Source organism: Vitis riparia, chromosome 15, assembly GCF_004353265.1.
Source record: "Vitis riparia cultivar Riparia Gloire de Montpellier isolate 1030 chromosome 15, EGFV_Vit.rip_1.0, whole genome shotgun sequence".
Taxonomy (NCBI): domain Eukaryota; kingdom Viridiplantae; phylum Streptophyta; class Magnoliopsida; order Vitales; family Vitaceae; genus Vitis; species Vitis riparia.
The window spans coordinates 7,890,570-7,915,988 of NC_048445.1; the positions used below are offsets into that span (position 1 = coordinate 7,890,570).

General features: G+C 36.4%; 1 protein-coding gene across 2 annotated transcripts in view; it reads left to right on the top strand.

The window, feature by feature from the left end:
• The window catches only part of LOC117932113 (E3 ubiquitin-protein ligase BRE1-like 1), a 35,926-nt gene extending 10,820 nt beyond the window's left edge, over positions 1–25,106 (top strand). Inside the window, exons 6-19 of one of the 2 annotated variants that reach the window (XM_034853160.1) lie at positions 4,072–4,265; positions 4,349–4,432; positions 4,560–4,679; positions 4,775–4,961; positions 5,069–5,229; positions 5,306–5,377; positions 9,378–9,454; positions 15,019–15,213; positions 17,648–17,720; positions 17,813–17,899; positions 19,161–19,298; positions 19,377–19,579; positions 19,661–19,826; positions 24,696–25,106. In XM_034853160.1, the coding sequence (XP_034709051.1) occupies positions 4,072–4,265; positions 4,349–4,432; positions 4,560–4,679; positions 4,775–4,961; positions 5,069–5,229; positions 5,306–5,377; positions 9,378–9,454; positions 15,019–15,213; positions 17,648–17,720; positions 17,813–17,899; positions 19,161–19,298; positions 19,377–19,579; positions 19,661–19,826; positions 24,696–24,758 (1,820 nt within the window). In that variant the 3' untranslated portion in view covers positions 24,759–25,106. Of the gene's footprint in view, positions 1–4,071; positions 4,266–4,348; positions 4,433–4,559; positions 4,680–4,774; positions 4,962–5,068; positions 5,230–5,305; positions 5,378–9,377; positions 9,455–15,018; positions 15,214–17,647; positions 17,721–17,812; positions 17,900–19,160; positions 19,299–19,376; positions 19,580–19,660; positions 19,827–24,245 lie in introns of both variants that reach the window. The other variant, XM_034853159.1, reaches the window with a different exon arrangement.
• Positions 25,107–25,419: the final 313 nt, after the last annotated feature.

Genomic DNA, 25,419 nt, shown 5'->3' on the forward strand with positions numbered 1-25,419 from the left:
TTTCTGAAAAAGAGGTACTTTGGCTTGGCATGGGTGGAGCTCTCAAGCAAAACCTTATTTACCATTTTTCCTTAATGAAACTAGGTAATCCCTAGCCCTTTTGTTGATTTTTTTTTTCCTTTATATGGATAAGCAAATGGACAATATTAAAGCTACATAAAAGGAGTGATCTTTAGTATGTAGGAAGTGTACATAGATTATTCCACAAAATCCAGGAACGAAAGAACAATAAAAGAAAACAAAGTTGCCCAATCACTAACCATTAAGCAGGCTCCACTTTGTCAAGGTAATGAAAGGACAAGCTGGTCCCCTCCTTAGAGATTAAAAAAAATAAAAAGTAAGAACTTGAGAAACTGTTTTTTCAAAGCTAACACCAACTTGAGAACTTGAGTGCTTCTATAGAGGATTCAAGACTGTTTGACAAGGCGGTATGATCAGGATAGACTGATTTGGAACAATCCAAAGGATGAGAAAATTTCAGCCAAATCTTTTTATTCTAGTGTGGAATTAGAAGCTGGAGGGGCACTTCTTATTGAAGTGTTTGGAATTCATTGGTCCTTACAAAAGTGGGTTTTTTTTTCCTTGCAAAGTGGTTTGGTGGTGTACTTGGATGTTGAATCGGTTAAGGAGGGGCTGGTCCTTGGCCAATTGATGCTTTCTCTCCAAAATGAAGAAAATCAGCTGCTTAGTTCCTGTTCATTCTCTTAAAATAAGGTTATTGAGAGTGGAGTGGTTTTGCCTTCTTTATATAGAGTGACTCTTCTAGGCAGTCATGAATGTTGTGTGGGGAAAAGTGTAAGGTGTGGAGGGCATCTTACTTGTGCTTATTTGGAGTTTTTGGAAAGACAAATGACAAATTATTTGAAAATGTAGAAGAATGAGACTAGACCCTTAACATATCGTTCTTGTCCACCCTTTTGCTTTTGGCTTGAAGGTGCTCAGATTTGGCTTCCATATCTATTGCAGGTGTAGTTGATTGGTTGGCTTCTAGGTAAAGGGAGGGAAGTTCTTTTTAATCCCAAAAAGGAGTTGACTCTGTGACAAGTGACTTTTTGGGATGAGGAGAGATCTAGTGCTTTGACGGTAAAGGTGGTGGAAGCTAGAAAGATGGCAAGGGAGGAGTTCAAAATGGTTTCTTTTGGAAGAAATTTCTTGGAGATAGAAATCAAGGGAAATGTGCTGATGTAGGGCAACAAAAACAAGGGTTTTTTTTTCCATAGGATGACTAATGTTCACAAAACGAGGAATTGTGTGACCAAGATTAAAATATATGGAACCTAGTTTTGAGAGGGGAATGAAATTAAGGATGGGTTGGTTTAGGCGTTTCAAAATCTTTTGATTGAACCTAAAGGATTGGAGACCTAGCATTAATGGATTGCTTCTAATGGGTTGGGTGTTGAGGATGCTGCAAGGCTGGAGGAGCCATTCTGAATTAATGAGATCTTTGTTGCCCTTTCAAACCTTAGTAGGGACAAAGCGTCAAGTTCAGACGGTTTCTCTATAGTGTTTTAGCAATTTAGTTGGGATATTGTGAAGGAAGAGGTTACAGGTTTTTGTAGGGAATTCCATGAGTAGGGTAGAGTTGTAAAGAGCTTAAATGCGACTTTTTTGGTTTTAATTCCAAAGAATGGGGGTGTTGAGGATCTTAGAGATTTTAGGCCTATTAGCTTGATTGGTGGTTTGTATAAGCTATTAGTCAATGTGTTGGCCAATAGACTAAAGAATGTGGTAGATAAAGTGGTTTCCTTGTCCCATAATGCTTTTGTGGATGGTAGACAAATTTTGGATGTGGTGTTGATTGCTAACGAGGCTATTGATTCAATGTTAAAAAGTGATGAGACTAGTGTGCTTTGCAAGCTTGATATTGAAAAGGTTTATGATTATGTAAGTTGGAGCTTCATGCTTTTTGTACCATAAAAGATAGGTATTGGGGAGAAGTGGATTGATTGGATAGAGTGGTGCATTTCGACAACAAGGTTTTCTATCCTTGTCAATGGTAAACCCCCCCCCCCACCCCCCCCCCCCCCCCCCAATATGTGGCTTCTTTCAAAGCACTAGGGGTTTGAGGCAGGGGACCTTTTCTCGCCCTATTTGTTCGTGATTGCTATGAAGGTTCTTAGTTGCCATCTCAAGAGGGATGTGAGTGGTGGTTTTTTGTTGAGTTCTAGAGTGAGGGAAAGGGGTGGCATAGGGGTTCAAATCTCCCATCTATTCATTGTTGTGATACTCTTAGGTAAAAAAGCTAAAAAAAAAAAAATTTTTTGCCAAGAGAGCTTCACCAATCCTTGAATTCGTCTTCCATATATTTTTCCCATGTGAAATACATTTTTTAAAAATATTTACACTATTTTTTCCTCATTTTTACTATTTTTTTAAGTAAAAAATTCTTCTATAAGGCTTAACATGATTAGATGACTTATTTAAGTTGGTTGCTAATGTAGTTCGAGGCAATTTTGGGGTTGAGAATCACTTAAGATAAAAGCGAGATATTATCAGTAGGTAAGGTGGAGAACTTAGAGGACTTGGTCTTAAAGTTTGATTGTAAGGTAGGCACTCTCCCTTCTTCTTACTTGGGTGTTTCTTTAGGTGCCTCGTTTAAATCCGTGACAACTTGGGATGGGATGAGGAGAGATTTTTTTGCCAAAGATTGATCATATGGAAAAGACAATATATTTCAGAAGGAGGGAGGATTACTCTAATACAAAGCACCCTTTCTAATATGCCTATTTACTTTATGTCCTTGTTGTGCTTGCCGAGGTTAGAATGAGATTAGAGTAGATTTAGAGTGACTTTCTTCGGAGGGTGGGGTTGTTCTTGAGTGGAAGCCTTAGTTAGTAAGATGGGCAGTTGTTTATTTAGATAAAGGGAAGGGTGGTTTAAGCGTTAGATGTCTTTCTACGCTCAACAGGGCCCTCCTTTGTAAATGGTGTTGGTGCTTTGGAGAAGAAGGGGAGTGACACTCTCATGAAATCAGGAAGGGGTATGGTGTTGGGTTGTGGAAAACTATTAGGAAGGAATGAGATCTTTTAAGTAATAGAATTTCGTTCTTGGTGGGTAATGGTCAAAGGGTGAGGTTTGGAAGGATAAGTGGTGTGAAGACAATCCATTGTGTGTTAATTTCCCTTATCTATTTGCCATAGCTGTTTCAAAAGAGGCACGGGTGGTGGATGTTTGGGACTAGTTAGTTGAAGGGGGTGATTCCCTTGTTTCTCTAGGCCTTTGAATGATTGGGAGGTGGATACTATGGAGTGGTTCCTTTTGAGAATTCAAGAGAAGAGGGTGTGTAGAGATGTGGAAAATAGGGTGCTTTGGATAAAGTTAAAGAGCATAAGTTTTTTGTCAAATCCCTCTATATTACCTTGGAGGTGGCGGGTTCAGTCCTTTCTGATGATTATCATTTGGAGATCCTGCATACCTCCTAAGGTACGCTTTTTTTGCTTAGGAGAGACGTATCGGAAGGCCTTAACTTTGGATCAGGTTTAAAAGAGGGTGAGGTCCTTAGCAAACAGATGTTTCATTTGCTACAACAAGGAAGAATCCATCGACCACATTCTAGTTCACTGTGCAAAGACTAGGACGGTTGCTTTTTGCTCTCTTTGGAGTGTCTTAAGTCCTTTCCTTGACGGTTAGAGAGACTCTTCTTAGTTGGCATGACTCCTTTGTGGGCAAGAAGCACAAAAAGGCTTGGAAGACAACTCTATTATGTATCTTTTACATTTCTTGTGATGATGTTCCTAAATATTTTTCTTCCTAGAACTTCTTTTGCTTGGGAATCACAAGGTAGTTATATTTCTTTTCTTCTTTTAGGTTGTAACTATACATTATTTTATCAAACTGATCTGAGCTAGTCTTTTGAAACTGGCAGATATACTGCACTGAAACAACTTTTTAAAACATCAAATGAAAAATTTGTGATAAAGTGCTCATGTGTGTGTTTTTTCCCTTTAAAAAAAAAATTGTTTACGATTTTTGAGTAAGCTTCTATTCTGAACTATCATCAATTCTTATGGCCTGAAAGGTCAGTAAATAGTATGCAGGTTTGACTGTTACTTTTTGGTTGCTCTTTTAAAGGGGAATTGGAGAGCACTGTTGCAGAGCTGGAAGAAAGTAATTGTAAATTGGTAACTCTTAAAGCAGAGAGAGATGCAGCTAAAGGGGCATTTTTCCCCATCTTAAGCTTGGGGAGTAAAAATGTTGCAGGAGATAAGGCCAGAGATAAACAAAAAGATCTGCATGATATGGAGGCTACACTCAAGGAGCTATTGGTAATTTTTTGCTGTTTCTTTCTGGTACAGGAAATTTCTCAATTAAAAAGGCTGTGTATCAACTGTTTTAAGTCCCTGCACAGGACCAATCTTCATCTCGCCTACTAGAACTGAAGGCTCTTTATGAAGAAAGGATAGGAATATTAAAGCAACTATCTAATTTGCAGGTTCTTTTCTGGATCCCTGATTTTTCTGTTTTTGCTGTGGAGATACTCTTTTAACTCTCTCCAGGGAAGTCTCAACTAGAAATCTACCTGTTCATTTATATTTTCAATGGGGATATTTGTATGACAGAACACTTTGAAGAATGTGAAGTGCATTTCGTCTTCTTCAGCCTATGTCTTGGTAAGAGATCAACTGGAAAAGTCGAAAGCAGAAGTTGTCCATTATCAGGCCTTATTTGAGAAACTACAGGTTGTAGCTGGTCGGTAGTTTCATTGATATCTTTAGCTGTCATTTTCTTGAAGGATTTTGATGTCATGCTTACCATTGCTTCATTGGAAATGTAGGTTGAGAAGGATAACCTTGTCTGGAGGGAAAAGGAAGTGAATATGAAAAATGACTTTGTTGATGTTTTTCGAAGATCTTCTGTAGTTACTGATTCTAGATTATCAGAGCTCAGAATAGAGATACAGAATCAAATTAATGAAAGAAACCTGATTGAAATTAAGCTGGAAGAGGCATCAAGAGAACCAGGTATAGAGATATATGCTGCTTTCCTTTGATCGTCTTGTAAATGTCTGCACCCTTCTTAAATGTTGTGGGAAGGTATATTGCAATCCTGATGGACATCTGTACTTCAGGAAGAAAAGAAATCATTGCAGAATTTAAAGCCCTACTTTCTTCATTTCCTGACAACATGGGCACTATGCAAAATCAACTTCGTAAATACAAAGATGCTGCTTCCGATGTTCACTCTCTGCGGGCTGATGTGCAGTCTCTATCCAGTGTTCTTGAGAGGAAGGTGAGCTTCCTTCTTGTATATAAATGATAATTTCTGCATGCAGAGGAAATGCTAAAACATTTGCTTTTTCAAACAGGAAAAAGAGTTGGAAACTTTATCCACTAGATCTGCTGACCAGGTTGCTGATATACGGAAGTTGCAAGCTTTGGTATGATATGTTACTGTCACTTTTGGTTTACCATTAGGATCTAAAGAAATAAGAATATTAGGATAAAATTATTGAAGTGCCATCAACTTGTATTAAATTTTATCTTCCTACTAAAATTATCCAACCCAGCATTTGGCTTGTATCCAGAAGATTATTTGAATGCTTGCGGTTTCTTTGACAGCCTTTGCCAAGACCTCCCGTTTTGAACATACATGTCCTAACTGTACTTAACATGCCTATGTGATGAAAATAATTATGTATTTCTTCTTAGTTGGATAATTATCCTAATTAAAACAAACCTGGGAAACTAATCTATATTAGTTCTTGCTGAGTGTTTATCTGGGTCCCTGGTTCTTTGCTGGTATTTATGATAATTGGTTTCACTTGTTTTAAGAGTTATTCTGGAACCTTTGTTTGTAGTTCCTTTCTTTTGTTTGGTTTGCATAGCTCATCCATCCTTTTTCTTTTCTTTCTTTTTGTACTCAATGAAGCGTTTGTTTCATATAAGAAGTATTAATCAAATCGAGAACAAGAGGTAAGGGAAAAAAATGTATTGTAATGGTGGATGAAGTACAGACATATACAGGAAAGAAAAAGATGAAACCAATCTGGCGCTACAATTCAATGTTTCTAATTTGTCTATGCGTCAGTGAAACCCATTCTGGTTGGGCTATCTTAGGACATAAAATCTACTAGGTTTTTGTATTAGGTGCTGATTCCTAATTTTGTTTTTCTTATCAGAACATTGCTTGTCTTTTACCTTTTAAATATAAATACCCACATATCATATGCCCAAATGTTACTTGCCTTTCAGACTCATCATGGTGATTAGGTTTAATAGCCTGAGCATTTCACCCATGCTAGAATGCTAAAGCTTCAGGCTGTGATGATCTTGCATTCCCAATCATCCATGAGGTGATGTGCTTTAGAATGTCATGTGGTGAAGCTATTGTGAATAGAAATGGGTGTTCATATGGCAATATCTCAACTTAGTTGTGTTATAAGGAGGAGGTTATTTTATTTTTTATGGGAAGAAAGAAAACATTATAAACAAAACTCAAAAAGAAAGAAAGACAAACACCTTTGTATACTAGTGTACTTTGGTGCGCCCTATTCTATTTAGGTGCTGTTTTTTTTGTTTTTTTTTATAATTGAAGAAGAGCATTTATATTACGAAGAGGTGCTAAAAGCCAAAAAAAAGTATTTATTTTTGCCTATTCCAAAAAAAAAGAAAAAGGGTGGACCAAAGCATATAGGAAGTATCTAGATAGTGCCAAAAGGCTATAGACATAATTTCTTTATTTTTGTTCTCTCTTCCTTTTTGCTTGCCTGCTAGCGGTATTTGAATGTATCATGTGGCTTTTGTTGTGACCTTTTTCAGTCTCTTTAAATATATTTTCTTGTTTTTCCTATACAATAAATAAATAAATAAATAATGCTATTAATCCCTTTGCTTTTACCTCATCGGGGGGGGGGGGGGGGGGGGGGGGGGGGGTTGAGGTGTTACCTAAAGCTGTAAGAAAGAAATGAGATTTCTTTAACAGAGTCTCATTTTTTGTGGGTGATGGGAGAAAGGCAAGATTCTGGAAGGACAGATGGTGTGATGAAGAGCTTTTGTGTTTTCTTTCCTTCCTTGTTTGCCTTGGCTAAGTTGAAAGAGGCGTGGGTGGCAGATTTATTGGAGTAGAGTGGTGAAGGACACTCGAATTACCATTTTGCAAGGAATTTGAATGATTGAGAGTTGGACATTATGGAGTGTTTTTTGTTAGGACTCCAATGAAAGACGGTGAATAGGGAGGAGGATAGAGGAGTATGGATGATGGACAACAATGGTAGGTTTTCTTTGAAAGGCCTTTATTCCGTTTTGGGGCTAGACTATGCCATTCCTTTTCTGTTAGGGATAGTGAGACTTTTTGCTGGGGTGAGCTTTAAGGTAAGGTGTTGACTTTGGACTAGCTTCAAAGAAGAGGTTGCTCGTTAGTCAACAAGTGTACTCTTTGCAAAGAGGAGGAAGAATCCATTGATCACATTATTCTTTTTTGTGGCAAAGCTTGGATTTTATGGTAGTTATTGATCTCATTATTTGGTATTACCTGGGTTGTTTTTGCCTTTGTTTCTGCCACGGTCAGGGAGACTTCTAGGGTGGCATGGCTCTTTTATGGGAAGAAGGTGAAAGCAAAGAGTGGAGGGCTGCTCCCTTGTACATTTTCTGGACTATTTGGAAGGAAAGAAGTTGAAGATCGTTTGAAAACGAGGAGATGTCAGACCAAAGTCTCAAAAGCACTTGCCTTGATGATATCTTTCTTTGACTCAAGGTGCACATAGAGGAAGGCATTCTGCCTTTAATTGATTTTGTAGATTGGTTTGGTTTCTGTTGAGGAATGGAGTAGTTTTTGTTTTTCCTCTTTTTTGCTTTGCCTCTTGGTGCCTGTTCTGGATGTCCTGCATACTCTGGTGCACTAGTTCGTTTGACGCTTTTAATATATTCTCTCTTTTGCCTATAAAAAAAGGGTCAAAATTTGCTTTTATATGAAGCTTGAATTATTATTTTGGCATTCTGATGCTGATTGTGAATTTTGCAGGCCCTAGGCTTTGAAGTTGAATCATTTAGATATCTTTGTATCCTTTGTGACCTGTACATAAATTTTTTGTCATCTAATAGTAGATAGGGCTCAGGTAAAAATCTTGTTGGCGCTAATTAAATTTTAATGGAACCTGCAGGTGTGCATGGAATTAGCTTAGAGAGTTGACATATTTGTATAATCATGAAAATTTAAAGAGTTAATGCTTTGGGATTATTTTGTTATGGAAAATTTTCTCTAGTTTTTTGCCTTTTAGATGACTGATGAAAGGAAGAACATGTACTGTTGTTTGACCTCATAGTTCTGTTTTGTTAGCTTGTTTTGGTAGGTGAATTACTTTTATCATCTATATATGCATTTGCTATAATAGGTATCCTGTGGAAATTGTTTGAACTCATGTTTTTTTTTTCACTTAACCTCAGAGTTAGTGGTATTATAATTTATTTGTCGCTTTTCATCCATTAAACATTTTAATGGGATAAAATAGTAAATGGAAGCATCTAAATATGCATACTTGGATGGGCTTGTAGGTTATGATGTGGGAATAAATTACTTCTTTTTTTTTTCTTTTTTTTTCAATCTCAACTTGAAATATTTATTAAAAATAATTATTAGGTGCTCCTCAGAATTAATTTTTTATCTCAACATGAAATAATTATTTTTTTTTTATCCTTTTTTATTTTTAAATTTAATTTTACTAAGCACGACAAAATATCTAAAGCAGAATTCTTCAATGCTTAATGTTTTCTGATGTGGGCTTAGCTCACTCTTAAATTGCCCACTTATCATAAGGCAAAGGGTAGAGGAGGTGTGAAGTATACATTTGTTCAGGTAAAGATCATGAAGACAGTGTCTTTGTTTCACTACGGGCTGCCCTGCTCGGTCATCTTACTGTATACTTTGCAATAATTTCAACTCAGGTTCTTGTTTTAAAAACCAGAAGCTGGTCTCATCTATACAATTGAAGCTTTGAAAAAATCATGACCTAATCATACAAGCCATTCAAGTAGGTCATGTCATGCTGATCGGCTGAATTAAAAAAATAGAAGAATTATAGTGCCCAATTTCCAGTCAGTTTGGCTGTGGAATTTTGAAGATGGAACCCATGTTGAGCCTCACACAATGATAGCCATAAAATTTGAAGGAGAGCTATGAAGCAAGGGTTCTGTTAAAAGCCTCTATGTTGAGATACATCATAATTCAAATAGTCTAGAAATGAAGAGAAATGCAGAGAAGCAGGATGTTGTTATTATGACTTATCCAGTTTGGATTTTAAATTGTTTTTCCTCTCTCTTTTGTATGCTCGATGAGAATTATTCCAGTTTTTCTGTCTTACCCTTTCTTGGTAAAGGGTTTTTTTTTCCTCATTGAAATGTAATATCATGTGATTCAGCTTCACTTTGTTTTCTTGTGTGCAGATTCAGGACTTGGAGGAGAGTGATATACAATTGAAGCTTATTTTGGAAATGTATAGATGTGAATCTGTTGATTCAAGGTCAGAGTGTGTATGAAATATGCTGGATTTTTTCTTCCTTTTTTTTGTGTTCTTTTTTTCTTCCAAGGGATGTGTGTGTGTTATTTATTTTATTTTTCATTTAAACAGATTTGGTTATTTTACTGCAATTAAATTCATATTCTCTTTACTTGTAAATTCATGGTGTTTAAAAGTGTAATTGCATGGTTTTTTTTTTTCTAGGATGAGTATATTTGTAGCTTTGCCCTGTTTTCTTATTCTTTTATTTCTATTTTCTGTTTAATTGTTCCACATCTTCGGTATGCTATGAGCTTGCCATTTCAGTGGAGTTTCTCTGTGGGATGAGTTTATTACTTATCACTTGTCAGCAGTGTCTTGGTTTCTTTCACTTTAATTGGTTGGGTTGTTGCTCTTTTTTCTGTGGAAAAAGCTAGGATGACCACCCTATTTTGTTCCTAGCTTGGTGGGCCCCAGCAACACAAAATAAAATATATTGGTCTCATTTTCTGAAAATACAATCTCATTTACTCATATGGTGATTCTTCGTGATGATGTGGTGATGCCACCTCAGCCCACATACTAGGTGGTAAAAGAAACATGATCAGTCTAGCATCTTCATTTGTTGCCTTATAAAGGCAGGATTGGCAAATTGATTAACAAATTCAACATGAGCAACATGGTGAAAATATTTTTATTGGTAAATCTTTATTTCTTTTTCTTTATTTTTATGTGGGTGTATAGATTTTCTGTTTTTTGGGGTAGTCTTTGATGAAGATAATCAGGCTCAGGTTTTTGAAATAAAGATTGAAGTCCTCAGTGCGTTGAGTAAGGAATGCATCAATATAGATATTTGGAAGAGTTGACATGGGAAAGTAGTCTACTCTGGATAAATCGGAATACTTTCGCCTTCCTTGTAGATTCAGTTCTCTTCAGATATTCCTCTATGTCTTGTGTATGAAGACCTAAAAGTAAGTAGAAGAAAGCGGTCTGTTATTAGGAAATGAAGGGGAGATCTGATGTCAAATGTACAGTTTGTGTGTTTAGATCTGCGGGGGAAGTTGTTCAATGAGTTTAACATTGAAGTTATCATCCAATTTTGTCAGTCCCTCAAGTTTTCTATTATCAAAATCTCTTTTAATTGGGCTACAGTTGACTATTTTTCTTTTGGAGATGAAAAATTAGTTGGGTAGTTCGATATTTAAGGATTATTGATGTTTTTAGATTTGATGGAATTTGCTGCGAGGAGTACACTTAAATTACTGATCATTTACATGTTATAAGAAATTTTGGGGGAAACAAAAGTGATGAGCAGTCATTTGCAATCAAACGTAGTTAGAAGTGTGAAGATGCCCTTCATAAAACGATTCCTTGAAGGGATGAAGCAAATAAATTTGAGTAATGTATAGTTTTCTTCTCTAGTATTTATAATATTTACTTACCAAAAAAAACAATTTAAATTTGAGTTATGTAGTTGGATGCATTTGGAGGATGCTCTCTGGTTTGCATTTTTTTCTTGGTGTGCCTTTGCCTGTGGAAGATAGTCCTTACGGTGCTCTTTGTAAATTGACACAATCGACCTCATGTTGGTGATTGAATCTCTGAGCGTCTCTTCAGATTGACATGGTAGAAGTAGAACGGTAGAATGGGAGAAGTGTGTTGGAATGGTGCATTTTCGCATTTTTTTTTATTTTGGTTAATGAAACCATGGATGCTTTCAGGCATTTAAAACATGTGGAGGATCCTTGTCATTGTTCTAGCCAAAGCGCTTATTATTCTGACATTCATTGACCAGTGTGAGAAATCGGATAAATTGGGACTAGAGATTTACTGTGCTTTGGCAACAATTTGCAATTTGAGAATTAAGTGGAAAAATATCATGACTGTTGGGACTAGCAATTTACAGAATGTGCTAAGATTTACTTTAACTATTTCGAGATTTTTTGCAACATTCTTGATTTCTATAAATAATTTGAGAGTTATTCAGTTATATGCAATAGAGTTGTGTGACACTTGGTTCATAAAAATAGTGATCATGGCACACTGAATGATTTAGAAAATTTCCTTTGTGCTTGAAAAGGAGTCCAACTTTCGAAGCGAGAAAAGCTTACTTTTATCACTGACAAGTGATTTATGGCTTTTTATGATTGATAATTTTTGTCTGTTCCCTGTGGGGATTAAAAAAATTGTTACATGAAGACGAGATAAATTTAGAGCTGAAATAAGTGGGAGAGTATATGAAAGGTACCTGGTACTGGTTTGGTATTTAGTAAGTATCAAGGATGTAGGAGGGTTTGGACAGGAACATGGTATTCAGAAATTTCAATTTGTGCTTGGTTCTAGTATCTCATGTGGTGGGGAGAAGTTGTGGCATGGTGTGCTTGCTAAGGATGGTTGAAGGGCGATTGTGGATCTCCTTGAGTGGAAACTTTGGTAGTAGAAGTTAGATGCTCTAATGGGACTACTGTGACATTATTATACTTGTATTTGTTCACCGGATAAGATTTGAATATAGTATGTCAAGTCATATTGTGTGCTTATAAGGGGGGACACAGAATGCTACCCAGCATGAATAAGGCTTTGTTCCATCACATCTGGCCAACAAGCAAGTGTTGTGAATCAGGCCTTGTCTAATCAATGGTTGCATTGCGTGGGTTTGTAATGATCAGGGAAGCTAACATAACAGCATCTGATTATCGTGGAAGAGTATGTGGAAAGTGTTTTGTAAGTTTTAGTGGGGCATTCATGATCTAGAGGGTGTAAAGGACAAAAAGGTTTCATGATGGAAGATTGCATGGTGTGTCTAAAGGCAGTGGAAAGGAAGGGTTGTGGTGAGTATGAATTTTGGAATTCCTACCTTGAGGAAATTTTGTATTAAGAATTTGATTTAGAGGTCAGGCCATTTTTTTGGTTTATTCCCATCATTTGGTGGCTTTAAGGATGTGTTTTGTGGGAATTTTTTCACTGTGTACTTTTGCAAGGGAATGAATGATGTCATTCAATGTGTCAAAGTCCAAAATATCAACTGGAGGTTCAAAGAAAGAACTAATAGGTTGAGGATGTGACTTTGATGTGGAAGCGACATGTTTGACAAATGGGGTGGGGGGGCGCGATTGACACTAATTAAAAGTACCTTATCTAGCATTCCCATTTATTTCATGTCCTTGTTTGTTATTCCAAGGGTGAGCATGCTAGAAAAGATTCAAAGAGATGTCTTATGGGGAGGGGAAACTTTTGAAAAGAAGGCCTCACTTGGTGAATTGATCCAATGTGTGTTTGTTAAAAAAGAAACAGGTTGGGTGTTCGTGATCTTTTTGGCTTGAACAAAATCTCTCCTTGTTAAGTGGTGCTGGAAGTTTGCGTTGGAAAGGGTATCTCTTTGGAAGCAGGTTATTATAGGGAAGTTTGGGAAAGAAGAGGGGGGTTGGTTTTCTCTAGAGGCAAGGGAGGGGTATGGTGTAGGGATGTGGAAAACTATATGGAAAGGGTGGAAAGAGTTTAGAAACAAAACTTGTTTTAGTGCAAGCAAAGGAAGGAGGGTAAAATTTTTTATAGACATATGGTGTGGGGATTCTTAAGACATCTCCATGATTGGGAATTGGATGGCATGAAAGTGTTTCTTCTGAGACTGCAAGGGAATTCTTTAGGGGGGGATTCTAAAGATAAGATGATGTGGTGAACTCTAAGAGTGGCAACTTTTCAGTCAAATCCTCCTGTTCTTGTTTAGAGCATGAAGGATTAGTGTCTTTTCTGACAGATGTTATGGAATCCTTGGGTTCCAACAAGGGTAAGTTTTTTTCCATGGGAAGCAGTTTGGAAAGGTATTTTGACTAGGGAAAAATTAATGAGAAGTTGGAACTTTGTGAATAGGTGTCTTATGTGGAAAGGTGAGGAAGAATCTATCGAGCAAATTCTCCTTCACTGGTCCAAGGCAAGAATTCTATGGCACTTTTCTCATTTGGTTTTTCATGGGGGCTGAGTTCTTTGGTGAAATAAACTCTAGTTAAGTTGGCATGACTGTTTTGTCAGGGAGAAATGAAGGAAAGCATGAAAAGCTGCTCCTTTGTGCTTGTTTTGGATTATTTGGAAATAGAGAAATGGGATAGCTTTTGATGATGTACAGTTACTAATCAAGAGCTTAAATCCCTTTTTATGGGTAATTTGTTGGGGTGGTTGAAGGGGGTTTAAAGGACTTGCCCATGTCTTTGATGGATTTTGTAGATTGGTTCGGTTGTAAGGGGAAGGATTTTTTTTGTTTTCCCTCAACTTGTTTTTTGCCCTGTGGTGTTCTTGTATATGTCTCTTGTAGAAATGAGTGAACTGCTGACAGCCTTTTGGTTTTCTATGTTTCTCTGAGGGCTTTTGGGTTTTTTGATTAGCACCTTTGTATTAGGTCTATCCTTGGTTTTCATCTAAGAAACCTGAGCTGCAATGGTGGTTTATGTAACTTCCCATTGAATATCCATTTTTAGTCCCTTATAGCAAGTTCAAACATGGGAACTTTTTTTTTCTTTTTTTTTAATTTACGAGAAACAACAATGTAATATATTAAATGAGGATTAAAAGGTACAAAGGAAGGATGAGAAATCCTCTCAAAACAAAGATGGAGGTTCAAATGTGGAAACTTTTGATGCAGAAATCTGGAAAATTAATCATATTTTGGTGTTCCATTTTGTGAAAATTTTAGGGGTTTTTCTTTCCTCTGAATTTTTAAGGCTTGATTTTAGATTTTGCGTTTGGTTGTACAAAATATGGTTCAAATTTTTTCCGTTTTTTATTTTTGTAAAGATAACGTTTTGTGTTCTGCAGCTTGGTTTATTCACCATTATCATTCTATTTTATGCATTTTATTGTAACTACTGGAATGAATTTTTGGTTTTTAATGAATTTCCATTGCCTTTTTGTTTCATGTTGGAATTAAATATGGTCACATGATAAAACACTACATTCTCAACTGTGGCCTTAGATTATTGCATAACTGAAGATCTCTTACCAATATGAATAGAAATCATGAACTTTTTGACTTCCTTTTATCCGAGGCAACATCAAACATGGGTTTTTTTCTTCTCCTTCTAGGACCTGATGCACTAAAGGAAGTGCCTTTGACTATATCAATGAGGAATAAAACATTCTTTTAACTGATAGCTGGCTGCAATTTTCTGCTTCACAAACCTAATTTATATGTTTTGGAAAATGCTCTTTCAATCGCCAACCAAGATTTTTGGTGGTATTTTTATTGGGAACTAAAGTAAGACCAATGATTTGGTGACTGTATATTGGGGGATCAGGATACCTTCAGTTATTCACAATTAGGAGTGTGGGGTGCTTGTCATAAAAATTTTCTATGATAATCGGTGCATAAAGATTGTTGTTCTTCTTTTTCCTTAATAAAATTTGCATTTTTATACCTCTACCATCCAAAAAGAAAAAGGCTCTAGCTTTGTGACATCAATTTGTCTGACATGAAATCTTGCATTACTAATCTGGCTTTGCCCAATTTGATCCATCACTTGTTAGGGGTTAATCTGATAATGTCAAAAAGATGCGGTTCTAGTAATTGTCCTTAAAAGTTCAGTTTGTGCATGCAGGGATGTCTTAGAAGCTAGGGATAAAGAATACAAGGCATGGGCTCATGTGCAAAGCCTCAAGTCTTCTCTCAATGAGCATAGCCTGGAATTGCGAGTTAAAACAGCAATTGAAGCTGAAGCCTTATCTCAGCAAAGGCTAGCTGCTGCTGAAGCGGTGATTGTTGACCTGAGACAGAAGTTGGAAGCTTCTAAGAGGTTCATCTTTATGTTAATGATGGTTATATCTTAATATTCTACTATTAGTTGACCCTCTAATAACAAATCATCATTGGATAGTCAAATTCATTGTTGAATGAAATTGTATATTGATCTTTCTATCTATTTTTCACCTGTAAGAAATTTCTTTACAAGTGTACAATTCCCGTGCAGAAATAGACCTTATTTTTTAAAAGAAAAAAGGCTTACTGCCCTGTCCACTCTAAGACATAAAAAGATTCATGGTGCTCTTTCAATTAGACAGCTGAACTTGTGCATGTTTGTTTCCCTTAAAAAAAATTTCAAATGACAAGAAAGTCACTTATTATATCTCTCTAGATCAGGCAAAATATGCTTGAAAGGTTTTATAGTTGCTTTTTGCTCCAAGTGCAATATATATGGCAAACAAGCTAATTCTGGAAATTAGAGTTTTTCTTGAATGAATTATGCGGAGAATGGCATGAGTCACTGGTGCTAGATACTATCAATTGAGTGATTGACACCTTTTTGCAATTTGGTGATATCTTGGTTGACCTATGTCATCTGATTTTGTGATGCTGTCAAATGGCTCAATATCTGGGTTCTGCCTTCTAAATTTGAAACTTTTTGTAGTCTATACTAATATTAATTGACTGATTTTACCTTTTTGCAATTTGGTGAGAGCTTGGTTGACCTATTTTATCTGGCATGATCCTGCTGTTAACCAAAATTCAGAATTTTTTTCACACTCCAGAACCTTTATTTTATTACCTTGTGCTTGAGAAAACTATGCAAGCTCTTTTCATAAGAACTTTTTTTTTCTCTATATTCATTAACATAAGACCATTCTGACGTTACTAGGTCTTTTACTAATCCATTTTGAAATATTTTCCTTGGATTTAAGTTCTAGTGTTGAAGTCTGAATGGTTTGATCAGCTCTTATCTGAGTATGATGATGCTTTCATCCATGTTGGTATATGGTTAAAATCAGATTAGTTTATATGAGCAGAATTTGTCATTTGTCAGTGAGTGGAGAGAGGATAGGGTAGCGTGGACAGTTACAAGGAAAAAAACTCTCAGTGACGTCCCTTTATGCTATCTTTTTTTTTTTTTTTGATAGGCAAATAAGAGTATGTATATTAATGACTATAAAAAGGATGCCAAACTAAAGTGGCAAATACAGTATACTGCAAGCATACAAGTGAGAAACAAAAATCAGCTATAGTAGCTACAAAACCACTTTTAAAAAGAAGAGCCCAGCCATTCTATAAAATCTAATAAAGAGGATGGGCCTTCCTACTTGTCTCCTAGAAGGAACTGTTGAGAACACATATATAGATTAGTTAAGAGGGAATCCTTGAGGGCTTGGATAGTGCATTGTTCCCCTTCAAAAGTTCTTTGATTTTGCTCCTTTCAAATTATCTGTAAAAGACAAAGAGGGGCTGTTCTCCAAACCTTCCTTCTTTTCCTACCCACAAAGCTACCGTGCCATCCCTCCAACAAATCCTTGATAGAAAAAGGAAGAACCCACAAAATGCCAAAGAAGGAGAAGAAAAAGTGCCATAATTCTCTAGCTACCCCACAATGGATGAGAAGATGATCAACCGATTCATCCGCATCTTTACACATACAACAAAAACCTGCCAAAACCCATCCTCCTCTTGAGCTGGTCCATAGTTAGGATCTGGCCCCAAGTTGGCTCCCAAGCAAAAAAACTCACTTTAGTTGGAGCCTAAGGATTCCAAATTATCTTTTAAGGGAAAGTCACTTCACCCCCATCTTCCAATGCATTGAAGTGAAACTCACTTTATTCTATCTTATTAAGTTGGGAAGCTCAACTTCTTTTCCAGCAGGGCTCATCTGGAATCCATGGGCTCCATGTAAGGCAACAGTTCTTTGACAGTTGTGGTTTTCCTTGTTTGGGATTTCTTGGGGCCATGGTGAGGGAGACTTTGCTTGGGTAGTATGGTTCTTTTGTTGGTAAAAAGCAGAAGAATGTTTGGAGAGTTGCTTCTTTATGTCTATTTTGGACTTTGTTGAAGGAAAGAAATCGATGGTCATTTAAGAATGTAGAGATGTCTATTCAGAGTTCCAAAACTTGTTTCTAACTAATCTTCTGTTGTGGGTAAAAACGTACATAGGTGATGGTTCAATGACTAATGGACTCTGTTGAGTGGTTGGGTACTTATAAAGGGAGGGGGGTAATTTTTTGTTTTCCTGCCTTGGTTGTTCCTTGGTCTTTTTTGTTGTTTTCTAAGGCGTTCTTTGTATACTTCTGTTGTACTTTGTTGTACTATTGCTTTTTAAAGAATTACTTCTTTACCTATAAAAAAAGATTAATTTATCAACTTCATTTTTGTTGGGTGGATTAACATTTGATCATAACTAATTTTTTTTAGATATATTAAATAAGTAGAAAAAATTCTGAAAGATTTTTAATTTATTTGCATTTCAGGGATATGTTTAGACTCTCAGATGTCCTGAAATCCAAGCATGAGGAAAATGAAGCCTACTTATCTGAAATAGAAGTAAGTTTCCCGTTTTATTATTTGAACAGAATTTTGTTATTTTAGCACAAATGTGAAATAGCTCTAAGATTGTTAATCTGGTTTCTTGTCAGACAATTGGGCAGGCATATGATGATATGCAGACTCAAAACCAACACCTATTGCAGCAAATCACTGAGAGAGATGACTATAACATTAAGGTGGTTAGCTTATCCTGTCTCCCCTTTTTATCTGGAAGTCTTTAAAGAAATATTCACTTTCGTTCATGTTGTGCTCATCTATGTCCTTAAGCTGGAGGTTGTATGATTATTCTCACTCTTTCAATGTATAACTTGTTTGTTTGGCCCCAAGTCTTGTTCCTATAATTTGTATTTTCTGGATTGCAACCCTTCTAATTTATGTAACATCTTCTCAATGACTATGAAGATCCTTATTTTTCCTTCTGTTTTGTGATTTACTACTTTCACCCTGCAATTTCATATGATAAAAATTTGTGATAATGTTAAATACTCTTTTCTTATTTATGCCTAATTCATTATCTTTTATCATGATATAATGTCTTCATTCCAGCACATACTGGAACGATAAATTACCAAGTTTGTTGTTCCTATTGCATTTACCCTGGATTTTATGGATCTATCTGTTGGACCCCTTAGATGCTCAGCTGGCTAATGCTAAATGGCCTTTTAAGTTTTTCTTACATATGGTTGGACCTTTATGGAGGTGCAAGTAATAATAACATTGGAACTGAGGCTGAAATTGTATCAGGTTTCAAGAATTGTATTTTACCAGAAATATATATATATATAGGTGGGGGGAAGAAAAGATAAAAGAAATAATATCGAATGCCTTGAAGTTGTCTGTCTAAATCAGAGATCCAGCAAGATTATGTTATTGTTTGTCTGGCTGATATTTTTAGTACACACTCATATTGGATTCAAAACCTTGAACAAATTCCAAAGTTTCCTTATGCTTTATAGTGGAAGCCTTAGCTTTTAGTCAAAGTATCTATTCTCATCATGATTTAGCTGTAACTAGTTTAGTGATTGGATCATGACTGGTAAGATATATGTTGAATTTGTTTGTTTGTCATGTGTATAGGTGAAAAGAAATAGGAATATGACTTCTAATAAGAAATTTTATTCATTTTTGTCAAATCAACTAAGTTTATGTGCTCATATTTTCCTGCTTAAAACATCTGAGATTTGACATTCCTTAAAAATATTCTTTGGCATATATTAAGGAAATTCTGCTTACTTTTCAAATATTAGTGTAACACATCTGTAGCCTGCATATTCGCTCTTAAGACCTCCACAGGCATACCTCAGTGGCTGATGGTGGTGGTTTGGGGAATGGGTGGTGTGGGTTTTGGTGGGGCTCTCAGGCCAAATTTTCATTTACATGTCTATTCAGTGTTTTCATTTTGAGTTGATATTGTGACTTTGGTTCTTCCTCTTTCAGCTTGTTTTAGAGGGTGTGAGGTCAAGACAGCTGCAGGATTCTCTACTGATGGAAAAACAAACCATGGAGAGGGGATTTCAACGAGCCACTACATCTCTTGGTTTTTTTGACATGAAAGCTGGAAGAATTGAAGATCAGGTATTTGTAAATGTTTGTTTGACATTAACTCAATTTCATAAAAAATGCTAATATTGTGTCAATGTATTTTCTTTGTAGTTGAAGATGTGCTCAGATCAGGTTCAAAAACTTGCAGAAGATAGATTGCAAAGCTTAGGTACTTTGGCTAATTTCCAAAAAAGGTTACTGGATGTGACTAGATTATCTCAGCAAGCAAGGGAGTCACTGGAGGAATCACAATCCAAAGTCGACAAGAGTCGAGTTAGTCTTGGAGAGCTGCAGATTGAACTAGAGAAAGAGAGGTAATGGAACATATATATTTCCCTTCACTTGCAACCTATGCAAAGTACAGGCATAAATTGATCATTCTCGCTGTATCTCAGGTTTGAAAAGAAAAGAACAGAGGAGGAATTGGAAGTTGTAAGGAGAAAGGCTTCGCGTCTTAGAGCACAGACAGAGGGGTCATCGATTGTGGACAAGCTTCGACAGGAACTCAGAGAATACAGGGATATACTGAAGTGCGGTATATGCCATGAGAGGCCAAAAGAGGTGAGTGCCCACTCACTATTTTTATGTTATGGGCTGACAAGCCTGAAATGCAAACTTTGATTGGTAGTGCTTGGTGCTTTCTAGACCATAGTTACTTTGGGGAATCAGGATGTGAAACTTTATGGTAGTTTTATCCAAGGAAAATGTAGGAATCATGGGAAGCAGTTTGAGATGATTGGAAAAAGATAAACTTAATGAGGAAGTGTAAAAAAGATGAGAAATCTTAGAGAAACATAGGAAGGACTGAATTAAGGGATTGGACTTGGATGTTATGAAGAGAAATTAACAATTCTAGATCATTTCTGGTGATAGGAATCTTTTCATATTTTTAGTGAATTGTTCATAGTTGTGTTTCCTGGAAAACTGGACTCCAAGATGTTGGATACTTTCAGCTTTGTTTGTTACTCAACATAATGATTTAATGGTTCTTGTGTTTACCTTCTTTGGTGGTAGGATACTAAAATGTTAAATTGAAATTATGGGCAACTAAATTGAAAAGTACTATTAAAAAAGTGCATAACAAAAAGCAAGGGTGTGATCCAAGTACACAGGGAGTATATAAGGCATTGCAAGGCTCATGAAAGGAAAGAAATATAAGATCCCTCCTTGACTACCCCAACCACAGACTATCTATGAAGTCAGTCTATGATGGAAAATCTGTTTATCATGATTGCCCCTTTAAACCACAAAAGTGGAGTTTTGATAAATTGACTTTTCCACCACTTGTACTGACCCTTCTAAACCGTTGAAGGATCTTGGAATCCTCTTTTTTCAAAATTTTCCGAAATAGAACATAGATAAGCCATTTTCTAAATCAGTTTGCTATTCTTCACTAGGAAATTGCCTTTCCAACCACCCTATAGTAGGTATCTGATTGCTTGGGAAAGGACCCAAGAGACCCAAAAAAAGAGAGCGCAACAAAGGGCTCATGCAGAAGCCTAGATGCAGTGAATACAAGTGTGATTATCAATTTTGTTTGCACTGCAAATGTGACTATGTAGTAGAACTCAGATACTGGAAATCAGAATGTGATTTACAGTGTCTTTATTTTGTTTGCACAAACAAAATTGATTTATGAAGATCCAATCATGTCTTATAAGGTGATCTATGGCTAGGATTTTCTCCTTGATTTTCTCTCAAACCAAAAAGCTAACCCTGTACGATACTTTAGGATCCCAGATCTCCTTGCTGGAAAGGTCGAGGTTGAAGCTGAGGACAAAGTCTTGTAGAAGGATAAAGGTTTTTTGTTGAAAAAGATTCTTCTGTCATTTCCCTGGGCTGGAGCCAGTAGACGAGGTTCATTTATGGCATTGGCTGAGAGGGATCTCTAATCTTGGATGCTTTTTTGGGAGTTCTCTCCCTTAAATTTGAGTTAGATGTCGTGTGAGCATTTTCTTTTCCTTTTTAGTTTATATATATAATTATTGTGCTCTTTACTATTTCCTTGGTTCCTCTCAAAGGATCCATCATCCTTCTTTTTTTTTTTTCCTTTTAATTAGAAACCTAATAGATCTTTTCTATTAATTAAAAAGATCAAGAATAACGAGACATTCTTCCACAATGTTCAAATTTAGATCAAGACAAGGGAATGGACTCCTTTAAGGATCCATCGTATTATCTGCCGTGTTTTCTCATTTCCTGATTTAAGGCAGTTTCCAACTCTTACTTCAAGAAGAGAGGGTAATAATAAAGGTTTATACATTTTTATGTGTACCAAAAATGAGTTAAAATTTTTGTTCTAGTTTTGTGAGTGGAAAATTCTTTAGAGAAAAATATGAGATATATGCAGTAAGGCAAAAGTCTAACCTATTACTTGAAGTGTCCAGCTTGCATTTTGAGGCATAACATCTAAGGTTAAACCTCGAAGCACTTTAATATACTTCAAGTTGCAGCATTGGCTTCTCTAGAGAAGAAATTACCAGCCTGAGCACTCAACCTTGAGGGAAGAAAACTAAAGCTTCTATACATGGAAGCTTGCGAGTGCAGAAACCCCAATTAGCATCCTTTAGGGATCCAAGATGGTTTAGGCATTTGGTTGGTCCCTTTCTTTTTGGGAGTATGGAGATATCATGTGAACTTAGGGCATAGCATTTTGTTATTGTGGGATTGTGTTGTAAGTAGTTTGATTAGTCTTGTTCTGTTGATGTTTGCCCTGATTTTTGGGGGCATATAAATGTCTGATGCTCTAAAAATAGTTTTCCTTTTTGGATTTGATTGTGGTTGAGTATGTTTGATCTCGTTAAGATACCTTTAACTAAGCCATGTAGCTTGTTAAGATCCTAGTTTGCCAATTTTGTCAAGTCCTAGCTTTTTTTGGTTTTTGTTTTATTCAGAATTGTGGTTGAGAAGGAAGGTTATGTGTTTTTGGAAATTGTGCTTCATTCCAAAGTTTCTATACATGGAGGAACTAGGTACTAGTATTCTGGTTTTCAGAGTGGAGGTTCCTATAAGGGGTATTTAAAAGCATGATGAAAATGTGGTTTTATGTATATGAAGGTCATGCTGCTGGTCAGGATTTGAAAGTGACCACTGAAGGGTAGGTTTGGATTATTAACTTATAACTTGTGATCTTCGACATTTTTTGGTGATATTTGATGTTAGACAAGTGCTAAAATTCATTGCTTGAAGGATACAATTTTCTTCTTTTGTAGGGGGAGGAAGAATCTATCCTTTTGAGTTCATGTCTTGAACCATTTATCTAGGGCCATGTTGGTCAGATCTACCTCAATAGCGAACCTACTTGCTCATGGTGGCAACGTCTGGATTTTTAAATCCATATGCAACCCAAGAATGCCAAGATTCCCTGAACTCATTTCCTTTATAAATCTTGATAAAGATGCCTTTCTGATGTTTCATTCAAGACTTTGGACCCTTGAACCTAGCAATATACTTTCCTGCAATACTTAGCTTTTAACTCCATTTGTGATTTATTTTCCTCTGCTGAAGAGATTTGATCATATAAGTGCATGCAGTGTCAAGCTTTGCCTAGATAGTAATCTGAAAAAGTTCCATTAATGAAATGCAGAAACTTGCTTCCCTGATAGCCAGAAGTGATCAGGATGTAGGAACACATTGGAAAGGTCCCCATATTGTACTTGTCCCCAGTGGGTAGCCACTGCCTGCACTATACCAAGGATGAGGAGAGAAGGACGTATAAAGCTTTCTGTCCTCACATTTGCATTGTGTTTGTGAAGGATGAGGGATTTTTAATCATCTCCTCTCTTATTTTGATGCTGCCTTTTCTAGTTGGTTTCTTTCTTTTGAGATCAGCAAGGATGGCCTTCCCTCGATCGTTTCTTCTATTCTGGGATTCTCATTTCCAGGTTTAGAAGATAATCTGTGTCTAGGTGATCATAAATCAGTTTTTTTTTTCCTACAGAAAAGAATATCAAAGCTATAATTTTGAAAAAAATACTGAAAGCTTAGTGATCCTCAGATGGGCTTGTACTCCCAACTTCTCGACTTCAAACTCCCTCTAGGATATCATCTGAGCTACAGCGTTTATGTACCTCAATTTGCTCATTTGTGGTATCAGCTAGGAACAGAGGAATATTTGAAGATTTCCTTTGGGGGCTAAAAATATTGATGAAAAGGTGCTCTCCACTATACCATTCTGTGGTAATACCAGAAATCTTTATGCTCATTCATCAGAAATTCTGTGGATGTAGGTTTTATCATAGTCCTAGGATTCATCTGGAGTGTCAAAACATTTAAATTTTGATGGGTGCAGGGTACTTTGTTGGCAATTGAATTTGTGTGAAGCAAAGCCTTCTTCGTAGAGACCACAATGGAAGGATTATATTGGATTCTCCAAACTATGATTTGGGAAAAATTAGGAAGAAGAGAGGAGTGACAGGGGAAGTGGTGGCTGCATGGGGATGGGTATAAAATGGGAGATTATTGTTTTTTTTTTTTTTTTTCTAATAAATTTTATTTCCCATAAGAGGGCTTATAACATTCCGAAATGCCTTCTACATAAAAGTTTGAAACCTGTTAAAACACCTTAGTAACATTTTAAAAAGGTTAAAAAATTGATTTAAGTAAAGCACTACTAGTAAAGAGTTGGGGTTGATCTTGGGTATCGATTCGCTGGGATTATTACTTGGTATCTGAGGTTCACTGATCTCATCCATCTCTTTTGGATGCACTAGAGAGTTCCTGCTCCCTCCTTTTGTTGTTGATTTTTGTGAGTTTAGGCATCTCTCACTCTGCCTCACAATCCTTCTGGGCCTAGACTAGGAACATTGCCCCTTTGTCAATGTTGCTTGAAATAATAGCCATAGTAGTGATTGTGCTTATAATACCAGTTTAGTACTATATTAGTGGAAAAAGATCTCACTTTGATATAGACTTGTCATTTTGTTTGTTCTCGCATCTTATCCTTGTGGTATATTTATTAGGCATGTCTTGGTTCTTCAGGTTGTCATCACAAAATGCTATCACTTATTCTGCAATCCCTGTGTGCAAAGAATTATTGAAGCTCGTAACCGCAAGTGTCCTGTATGTTCTGCAAGTTTTGGGCCCAATGATGTCAAACCCGTTTACATCTGAAAGGGACCAGGGAAACTGTGCTCTCTGCTGCTCATTTATGGGATTAACACCAGCTTCTTTTGGTGGAATGTGGAAAGTCCCTACGTTTGGTACCCTTCAGGTTCATGTGTATTGTTTATCTTAGAGACAGATACATTGACCTGAATTGGTGGAAGTTCCTACCTGCCTTGATTCAACCAGCACAAATCATCTTAGATTTGGAGTCGTGGTTATTGATTTTCAAGTAGTTTGTTGAATTTCACTGTACTTATGATGTTTGTCTCTTTATTTAATTTTACTGCTTGGAGCGACTGGAATCTTTGAATTTATTATTTGCAGATTTTATCAGAACCAATCCAAAAGCTATATGTGAAGGCCAATGGAGGTTGGACAACCATATAATTGAATAAAAATATTGTTGCCTAAAAGCCTGAAACGCATCCTGTCGCGAATTTCATTGCAAGTTGCTTCAGAATGTACGATATCCATCTCTATCTCTATTTCAAGAGCTTAATTCAGCTTAAAGCGGAGCAAAATCATCAGCTTAGTTTTCCCAGCACAGATTGATCAGATATTGCTCTGCTCCACGTTTATTTTTGTTGTTTTATAAGCCCATACTAATAGTGCTTCTTTAATTTTCTTCGGTGTACCCAGTAGTGTCTGTAGATGTGGTAGCATTTGAAAAAAGGATTCACAAGTGATATAACATCATTTATTCATTGTTTGATCTCAATATCATAAAGTTCTCTCCATTTCTTTATTGCCATACACTTGTAGCTTGTTTTTCTATTTTAGATTATAATTTTATTCTCATTCTGTTTGTCTTCTGAGAATGCTGGTTTGGATTTTCCATTTTTTACTCCTGTGAACATGGTTAGATATTTCTTGCCTTCTGCCATCATAGAGAAGATCTGGAATGGTTTGGAGTTGGCATCTTCAATGAGATTTTCAATTTTATTGAACAATATAAGCTACCTAAAAGGGAAAGCTGTAACTGGAACCCAAGTCTGTTATTTGGCAGCCTAAAATTTGGAAATCATCTTAAGGTAAAACTCTGGTAAAC